The sequence below is a fragment of the Pelobates fuscus genome, chromosome 3, assembly GCF_036172605.1.
Source record: "Pelobates fuscus isolate aPelFus1 chromosome 3, aPelFus1.pri, whole genome shotgun sequence".
NCBI lineage: Eukaryota > Metazoa > Chordata > Amphibia > Anura > Pelobatidae > Pelobates > Pelobates fuscus.
In genome coordinates this window covers 390993862-391004048 of record NC_086319.1, presented here as the reverse complement: position 1 = coordinate 391004048, position 10187 = coordinate 390993862, and the positions used below count along the sequence as shown (strand labels likewise).

The window sequence follows — 10187 nt, the reverse complement described above, 5'->3', positions numbered from 1 at the left end:
CAATACATACATTAGTAAGTCCAAAACACGTTTCGCCGATTCCGTTCGACTTTCTCAATTGGTAGTTTCCATCCTGTTTCATTCCGATTAAATTCCCCACCTTCCGCCCTAAATGGTGGCAAAGGATCATCTACCAACCAATCAAGGGCGTTACTCTGGGGGAGGGTACATTCGCACAGCTGTGCTACTCTATCCCACAACGGTGACGTCATCGCGCACGCACATATGACCGTGCGCGTGACGTCACTTCCGGGAACCTGGGAGGGTAGTATTCCCTCTTCTTTATGTCCGGTTACATCCAGGTTACAGGCCCTTAACCAGGTGAGGAGCAACCTTTACCTTTGTGTATATATACTATTGTCACTGTGTCCATAAGGATTTCAACACCAGGGCGAGTTCTCCCTGTTTTTATCTCTTTTTTTGAGGAATATACCCTAGATCTAGAGGTGTGTGTCACCGTAATGACACAAAGCGAGAGTGATTAGAGCCAATCCAAATAGGCTCTGGACCACGTGAGTGCTTCTTAATTATAAGGTGTATAACCACGTTTAAAAATTGAAATACACTATATATCTCTACAATTTTTCCTAGCTACCAGAAAACTACCTACACCCCTAAAGAAATCGGGGGAGTAAGTAAAGACAATTTAGCGCTACACACCTTCACTACTACACACTAGTTGTGGAAATAGTGTTTATTTGTATTTTTGATTATAGTAGGACTGGAGAGGTCCCACGTTTTGTGTGAGAGCGGCTGTATTAAAGAGCACTTGTTAAATTTTGTTTTAAGTGCCTGTCAACACAGAATATTTTGTTTTATTGTTGAATTACTTACAATTCACTGTTTAGTGAATGAACCATTTTGCATCAGCTCCTCAAGAAATTATCTATAAATATATATATTAAATATATATATTAATATATATAATAGAATTACAGATAGCTAGATAGATCTCCATGGAAACGAATGGAACTTTTAGTACGTTGTCCCACAACAGATCTTTATATACAATTTATTGCAGCGTTAGAGCTATTATCTCGCCGGAGAAAAGACTTTGAACTATACTATAGCATTGAGTATCAGTTCATGTATGTCCATTTGTGCAGCTGCCAACAACTGCTGGGATAACTACATAACTAACACATTTATTGCAATGACCTCACACAGAAAGCTATCTAAACAGAGACATTCCATACACTGACAGCTCTATGTATACTGAAAGTGCTCACACACGCACACACACACTCACACACTCAGCTGGACTCAGATTGGCCGTGACTCTCCTTCCTATTGTTCACATCTGGGCATCCAGACAGAATACAATCATTTTGCATTTATTAGGAAACACCCCTGGGGGAGGAAGTCTTAGACGATGTATAAATTCAACACTCTTTGCCTCTTTCAGTCACAGCAGCTGAGAGCTTCTGAGCTTACACTAGATACAGCTGTGCATTCATCATTCCTAGATTCAGAGCACAGCAGGAGTCCACACTATCACCAGACTATCAGAGAAGATGATTTGCACCAGGAGGTGAGTGTCCAGCATGGGTCAGGGAAAATTCTAACCGTTTCAAGCTTTTCAGAAACTAACTTTTTTATTTCTCATTTGTTTTTGACAAGAGCAGATGCAACTTACTAACTAAATGATTTTTTGGGGGGGGGGAGGGGTTTGTTCTTAAAACATTTTATTGTTTTAAACAAAGTAGATTGATGGGCTTGATGTCAAAGTTACAATACTGATCACCCCAGCCAGTATTAAAGCTCAGAAAAAAAACCAAAAAACTGTAATTTAAACTAGTAAAATGATGTGCATTTTAGAAAAAAGTGTTTTTTTTTTGGCGTTCTGAACCTTACAATATTTCAATCTTACTTGGTATTTGTCAAGAATAACCCTACTGTCTGTCTGCTTTCATGTTTCGAGAGGAAAATGTTTCAACCACACTGTCCTAGACCTTTCCCTATGAGTAGACCAGGCAATGCTTCATGAATAGGACAGATAATCTGACTTTAAACCTGCTATTAAACCTGCTATAACGGTCTCACTCCTTTACCTATCGTGGACAGGAAATGTTTTAATTCTACTCTACAACTGCGTTACTTATAACACTTCTGTCTCAAACCATTATCTATACATAGACCAGCCAGGAGTAGGCAGCCTACCACACTCCAGATGTTGCAAACTACATCTCCCCTGATGCTTCGCCAGCATCGTGGCTGTAAGAGCACTATGGTTGATGTAGTTTACAACATCTGGAGTGCCAAAGGTTGCCTACCCAAATGTCCAACACCTAATGGGCGCTTGAGAAGATTACCAGCCTTTATTAATTGATAATGGAACTATTTGGAACTTAACCTAAATCACATATAAGCTTTACTTAAAAACACTATTAAAAAGGTAATATATATGTACTACTGTAGTGATAATATACAAAGATAACATCATTTCATTCACTTCTATGACGAGAGATATAACCAAACCATCTTTATCTTTTTCCTAGGTCAATCTCGCTCATTTTGCTCCATCTTGTAGCTATCGCTACAGCCTTACCTCCTCTAGTCCGGGTGGCCCAGGAAGATGTACGGTTTGGTGTACGTTTATTCCAGGAGGTACTACAAGATCACAAAGAGGGGAACTTGGGCTTCTCACCCTATGGAGCATCATCTGCACTGAACATTTTGCAGTTTGGGACAGCTGGTGAAACGATGGAACAAATCCGTAAAGTCATGAACTATGGCCTTCACGGTAAGAACATACATTGAATAGTGCTGGATTGTTTGACATATTAGCATTTAAATGCTGAGCCTCCGGTTATTAGCAAACTAAAGCTTTCACCAATCTTTTCCAGGCTAAAGCACAGCAAATGGCAGAGTCTTTTTATATAAATAAATCAGTATAGATACAAATCTTATAAATATTAGACTTATATTACTCGGAGGATAAACTAATTATTAGACTAATTGAACTAAGCTGCCGACAGCATACAGAACGAACATTTTTATGAGATCTTTTAAAAGATGTTCTACTTACAGCAAAACTCCTTCGAATTCTCCTAATCACACTTTATACTGCGGGCATTAGGAACGAGTTACATAAATATCTCAGAATATCTAGTTTAAAGAGAAGTGTGTCGAAAATACAGAATTCAAAACATAAAGGATTACACTTGAGCCACAGAGTTAAATGCAGAATAATGCACACGTAAAAGGCTTAGTTTTAATTCTTGCTAATGGTAGGAAATGTCTTGTAATAATCTTTATGGAGTGAGAAACAAATAAGTACACCCTTTATACAGCCCTTTCAGACGTGCAGTTAGCAAATTGTCACCACCCACTGATTCATATCCTAAGGTGAACAGGTTTAATTAAAGGCTCCAAGGTTAAACATGTCTCAGCTCCTTCTTTTAACCTTTCCCAGGTTTGAATGTAAAAAATAAATAAAAAAATATTTGGGTTTAATAAGCTCTTTCGGGGTGTTTTGGTTTGCTATAACAATGTTAGAGCATTATGATTGGGAGGCGGATAGGTTTATACATAAGAACCATTTGTCTATTTTTTTGTACTGTAGGTCTTTCTCATGCATATGTTCTTTTGTAATTTATAAGACTTTATCGCCTCTGCTGGAAGGCTGCTTTACTCATCCAGAGCATATTTCTTTGCTGTTGTTTTTACTTTTTACTTAACCTTAAATTCTACCAAAGAGGTGTCCACAGTTTCCTCATCTGCTTGATGTTGGACTGCAATTTCTATCAATTTTTACAGGGTTACTATATTTCTAAGTTAAGGTGGACATAGCTTAACTGGTACAATTCTCTAAGTTCGCTATGCTTTCTGTTTGGTTGCTCTGGCCTCAAATTTAAAATCCACTTTGAAGTCTCACTTTAATAAATAACCCCGTCAGAAAGATAGAAATTATAGTCTTGCATATTTAGACATACTTACACTCACTACAATTTATGAAAAAAGTCTATGCCTCATAAAAGCTGGAGATGTGTCTGAGTGGGCATTCTTTACAATAAGGGCAGCCATAGAGAGGTTCTTTGTGATAGAGCTGGACATTGAAAGATTGCTTGCTGAGTTTAGGAACCGATATTGAATGTACCTGTTTGTTACAGTTCTGGAGGATTTTCTTTGTGAGATCTAGAATTGAATATTGCATGCTAAATGAATCCATATTCCAGTGTAAGGATGACAGAGAGGTGAGGCGGTAGTAGAACAGTATGAAAGGAAGGTAGTCATGAAGCAACATTTATTCTGGACTGTAAGGTGGCAATATGGCAATATCTTATTCCAATGAAGAGTGGGTTGTAGTAGTCAAGAATTGCTTACATGTTTTGGAGATTGTGAGTTGTGCGGCAGAGGGTGTAGTATATAATACCGCTAAGGAAACAAGCATGTGGAAAGAGAAGAAGGTTGCAACACCGAGCAAAGACGAGCATGCCAAAAAGGCTTAGTGGTCCAGGATGGAGAGCAGTGATTCATCTTCCGTAGATGATGTGTTCAAGACCTTGGCTTATATCCAGTTGATAACAAGCAAGGATATTAGTGTAATAAGAATATAACCTACAATGGCATGAAAATAATTCAAATTTGGTTGTCTACTAAGTTGACAGACAAGCAATGTGTAGTTTTGTAGCTGTTGGTTGCCTTCAACTGCCATGAACCTTTGACAGTCCTGAAACTGGTTACCTTCTGTCTGAAAAAGTGACCTAAAACTATGAAAGATATATTTTGGGTTAATTGATATGTATTTAAAAACACAGCTTAATTTTATAATGGTATGTGTGGATGAGTAAATATTTCCCTTTCACTAACTGTTTCCATCTCGATTGCACAGAACGGGCTGTGTATGCTTCCCTTCGGAAACTAAGAGAAGAGATAAGTCAAGTACAAACAGTCAGCGGAGAACCAAAGTCAGTACATGTGGCTGATGGACTCTTTGTGCAACGCGACCTTACTCTGACCCCTGGATTCCTTCAAAGATTCCAGTCCACCTTCCGGCGTCATGTGACGCAAGTCAACTTTACTGATCCATCACAGGCCAAGGATATCCTGAACCAATGGGTGGAAAACCAAACTGAAGGTAAATATCTCAAGTCGAAGAAGATGAATAAATAATATGGTTGGAACAAGAACAATAAATAATTGTGGTTGACAGGAAAACTACCTATTTTCTCACTATTCACTACCTATTTTCTTTTTTTTTAAGGAATGATCAAAGACCTATTGGGGAGCAACTCTATTCCCCCACTGACACGCCTGGTTCTACTTAGTGCTGTGCATTTCCATGGCGCATGGAAACTCCCATTCCCAGAGAAAGCAACACGCCAGAGACCATTTTACCGAATGGATGGGTCTCAGGTGCAAGTTTCTATGATGGCCAATACTGGGAAGTACAACTACAGTAAGTTTCCAGGCACCTTGTGATAGTTCTGTGGGTAGATGATGCATCAGTTTATTTCCATCCACTACCACATGCATTTATACCTTCACCCTCAACTAACAAACCCTCTCTAGCTAACAAAGTCTTCACCTTCACCTACAATGCTGACTTTCTCTATATCTTGTCCTTAAACTTTCCTCTAACACCTTATTTTGAGGTATGCTCTTTGTGAATTATTTTTGTTACATTTCATATATAAAACTAACTGTAATTATCCTGTCAGGTGAATTCCTGACCCCAAATGGAGAAGATTATGATGTGATCGAGTTGCCCTATGAAGGTGGAGAACTGAGCATGTTGATTGCAGCTCCATATGAGAAGGAAGTACCATTGTCCACTATCACCAATATTCTGACTCCAGAACTCATTCAAGAATGGAAGGAAACCATGAAACCAGTGACCCGTTTTCTTGTACTTCCCAAGTAAGAAACATTACAAAGTCTGCATTATGTGATACACAATGGTTATATGTGTATTGTGGAAAATTAATCCCATAAAGGAATTCTGGAGATATCATGATAAACAAAGAGACTGAAAGTTGGGTGGATCATGAATGTCGTCAGTACCGGAGATGACATTCTAATCCATTAATACATGTTGCATTGTTTTATATTCCATTGTTTTTGTGGCTAGGGTTAGGAAGTAATGAATCATGAGGCAATATTTGGAACATTTTAACAAAACCCCAGTAAGTCTGACAAAAGGTCAAATAGTGAAACAAATGTTTCTGGAAAAAGGTCAAAAAGGTATGGAAGATAGTAAACCTTAAACTCTTGAGAGTGTTTTCCCAAAGTTTCAACTTAAAGGGTTACACCAAGCACCATGATTACTTTAGATATACAAAGTGGTTATGGTGAATGGAGTCTGTATGTGCAGTGTTTTGTTATGAAATGCTGTACATACTGTGTTTAACCACTCTCACTGGGGCATCATCAGACAGTGCAGAACTCGTGTTCTGGGATGCCTAAGAGGAAACAACTAACACACAGCCAATGAATGGCTGTGGCTTCTGGCAACTGCAACTTTGCAGAAGCCTGAAACTCATCACCAGACCAACAGGGTGCCTCAGAGCCAGATGGGGTCCCAGGTAAGGGCCAAACCATTGCTAAACAGTTTGCCCCATTACCGAGAAACCAGGCCAGTGTACTACTTGCATAATAACTACTACAGCGAGCTATAGTAGTTATGATGCTTGGAGTGACCTTTTTATCATAACACCAGCTATAAATTATTACCTTCATATCTCTATGTAAAAACATATCTGAATTTCTAAGTCCAAATCTAGTCTGTCTGTATTTCTTCATGAAATATTTTTTTTCTGTTTCCCCAGGTTCTCTCTGCTCAGTGAGGTCGATCTTAAGGCTCCGTTGGAACGTCTTGGTGTTAAAAACATGTTCAGTGCTGAGACAGCAGACTTCAGCCGTCTGTCTGGTAAGAACTCACACTTCCGCTAAATGAAGATGAGAGAGAAGAATTTGAAACACGTGACTCACATCTCACACAATTCTTGTTTTCTCTTGCAGCTGAGAGACCACTCTACGTTTCTCAAGCATTCCAGAAAATCAAAGTAGAAGTGACAGAAAGTGGAACAAGAGCAGCTGCAGCAACAGGTAAGAACCAACCTTTTGAAAGGCAACATAGAAAAAAATATGGGCAACAAAATAATAATAGAAGGGAAATAAGAAGGTTGGATTTGGCTTCATTTTCATAGACAGAAGTGGTTCTGCATCTGCTCCAAGGGGACCATGACCCTAGAGGTAGAGCACATAGGTCAAATTGCTGCTAATCACAATGTAGATATTTTGGAGACTGAAAATGTTGGTTAGTTTAAGATAAACATTTTTCATAGACTGAGCTATCACCTGTTGATTTGTGGTGATACAATGCTCTCTAAACTGAGGCATCAGTGAAAGGTCTTCCTTCTCCTGAGGGTTTGATTAAAGAATGGTAGAATGAAAGGTAAATAAGGAAACAAGTAAATGGAAAGAAACACAAAAGACGGATACATACCAAGATATACGAAAAAGAGCAAATTGCAAAACAACAACTACAAATTCACAGGAACAAAACATATGACAGGCTTTGAAACGATGGACTACAGAAATGAATGTAGAAGATAAAAGTTACAGAAAGGGTTGTCATAGATCTATAAAAAAATAAGGACAGAGTTCCATCATATAATAATAATAGAAAACTGAGAGCTTAGAGAAGAACTGAAGCAAAGGGTTCTATGGCTTTGGAAAGATCAGATCCATGATATGTGTGAGCAAAGAGTTTTTAGTTTGGAAAGGAATATTGGGAAATGGAAAGCTCCATCTTGTGGGGAAGGAATATGTGTGAAAGAATATTTTAAACAATGAAAAAAAAAAAAAAACAGGGCATTTTACATTGGTACAAAAATCCACCAGCTTTGTAAGATTAAGCGGGGAGAAATATTGAGAAAAATGCAGTCACAGAACAGCATTTCAGAAGATTTTATTTAACTGCTTCCCTTTCTTTTAGCTGCTATACTCCTCGCTCGGATGGCGCCTCTTGAAGTTATCATGGATCGACCATTCTTGTTCATCATTCGACATAACCCAACAGGTGAGACATCTCCAAGAATCATAACTTACATACAGTTTAAATTCCACATCAGGTTGTCATATCCTATGTGATAATATTTTATCAGTATCTAATCATGTTCCAGAATACCGCAAAGTAGCTACTTAAAAAGGCACTGTAAGCACTATAACTACTACAGCTCATTGTAGTTTTTATGATACCACAAGACTCTGGATGCCTTCACCTGGTTCTCTAACAAACTGTTTTGAGCGCGGTTTGACAAAAATCCAAGGCTCTCCCCGATACCCATAATTTGGCCTACCTTAACCCCTTAAGGACACATGACATATCATGATTCCCTTTTATTCCAGAAGTTTGGTCCTTAAGGGACCAAACCACTCTGGAAATGTAGAAACAAACTTTAACTATCAAATGTAAATCTGCCCAATCGTAGACAGCAAAATTATATTGGCACTCTCACACTTTTTAGCTTCCAATTTGTAGGATTCGATCTTTACCATTCATCTTTTAGGAAGCTAATTACACTCTGCCTTCTACTTTATCAGAAGTATAATTGTTAGCCCGTGTAGGCAAATATTGTATAAATAGCATAGACAGATTTCCCTTTAGGCTGAACATTCAAAGATGCAAACTTTTACAAAAGAACTCCTTATATGTTTGCATTAAACAAAGTGAGTGGACAATACTCCATGGACATAACTGGGAACTTATATAAAATACATTATCCAGGGTAAATCTGAATATCTTTAGCTCCAATACTAACTGTAAAGGATGTTAGAATAATTGTTTTCATTTATAGGTTCAGTTGTCGATGCCTCACCTTAGAATGAATCATGAGCAATTTTCCAAAACAATGACATATAGGCATTAAAATTCACAAACTTTTTGTCTCTCAGGTTCATTACTGTTTCTGGGACAAGTCATGGAGCCATGAGTCCTGAGTCTAATGATATCATCTTTTACGACAAGTCCACCTCAACACCAACCAAGCATTTCCAAGTCACTCACAGAAGATGATGACATCAATACACAAGGATACGAATCAAGACATAATATGTCCCTGTCTTGGGAGAAGTGACATCGGGGGTTGGGAAATTGAAAATAAAACGGGTAGTGTGCTAGATTAGCTAAGAGTGAATGAGTACCAAGATGCAATTGAATGCAAGGAAGTATGAGTTATTGCTGTGTAAAATTAGAGTATGAGAGAATCGTTTAGTACTATAAAACTTTAAAGAAATGTAAATGTCTTTTTTTATGAATTCTATATTTAATAAATATATTTATTTATATCTAATGCTTGTGTACACCAGATATTACATTTACTGATAGGAAAATATTAATATGGAGACATTACCCCTTTATATTCCATTAGGGTATTTGTGTAAACAGAAAATACTGGAAGAAAAATGTGTTCTAGTAATATGATATATTTCTAGCAGAACTGGACCCAGGTCAACATAGAAATGAACTAATACAATGTTGAGACCAAATGAAGTAAAATTTAAAAGATCACTACAGGGTCAGGAACACAAACATGTATTCCTGACCCTATAGGGTTAAAACCACCATCTAGCCCCCCTGGTTCCCTCATGCCTCCATAAATATAGCAAAATCTTACTGTATTCAAGCAAGAAGCTGTAACTCTGCATGCTGTTTGCCTAAAAAAAACAAGCTGTCTGCTTGACATCATCAGAAGTGATAGTCTGATCCAATCACAATGCTTCTCCGTAGGATTGGCTGAGACTGACAAAGAGGCAGATCAGGGGCAGAGCCAGCATGATATAAACACAGCCGTGGCCAATCAGCATCTCCTCATAGAGATGAATTGAATCAATGAATCTCTAAGAGGAAAGTTCAGTGTCTGCATGCAGAGGGAGGAGATACTGAATGTTTGGATGCATTTTAGGCAGCCATGACCCAGGAGGGATCTCTAACAGCTATCTGAGGAGTGGCCAGTGAAGTTATCACTAGGCTGTAATGTAAACACTGCATGTTCTCTGAATGGTAACGATTCTACTCACCAGAACAAATTCAATAAGCTGTAGTTGTTCTCGTGACTATAGTGTCTCTTTAAGGAAAAGTCAGTAGTTCTGTTGAGAACAGCAGCAATGTGTACACACACATACTATATAGATATACAAGGTCCTGGTTACTTTTACATTTATATACTACATGACCAAAT

The 10187-nt window shown here is 38.1% G+C and overlaps 1 protein-coding gene across 1 annotated transcript; it reads left to right on the top strand.

The window, feature by feature from the left end:
• Nucleotides 1-1420: 1420 nt before the first annotated feature.
• Nucleotides 1421-9299, top strand: SERPINE1 (serpin family E member 1). Its single transcript, XM_063446007.1, has 9 exons — nt 1421-1531; nt 2499-2743; nt 4835-5080; nt 5207-5401; nt 5664-5862; nt 6771-6871; nt 6964-7050; nt 7943-8026; nt 8902-9299. Exons 1-9 carry the CDS (start codon nt 1515-1517, stop codon nt 8937-8939), a joined length of 1212 nt encoding a protein of 403 aa, XP_063302077.1. The 5' UTR covers nt 1421-1514; the 3' UTR covers nt 8940-9299.
• Nucleotides 9300-10187: the final 888 nt, after the last annotated feature.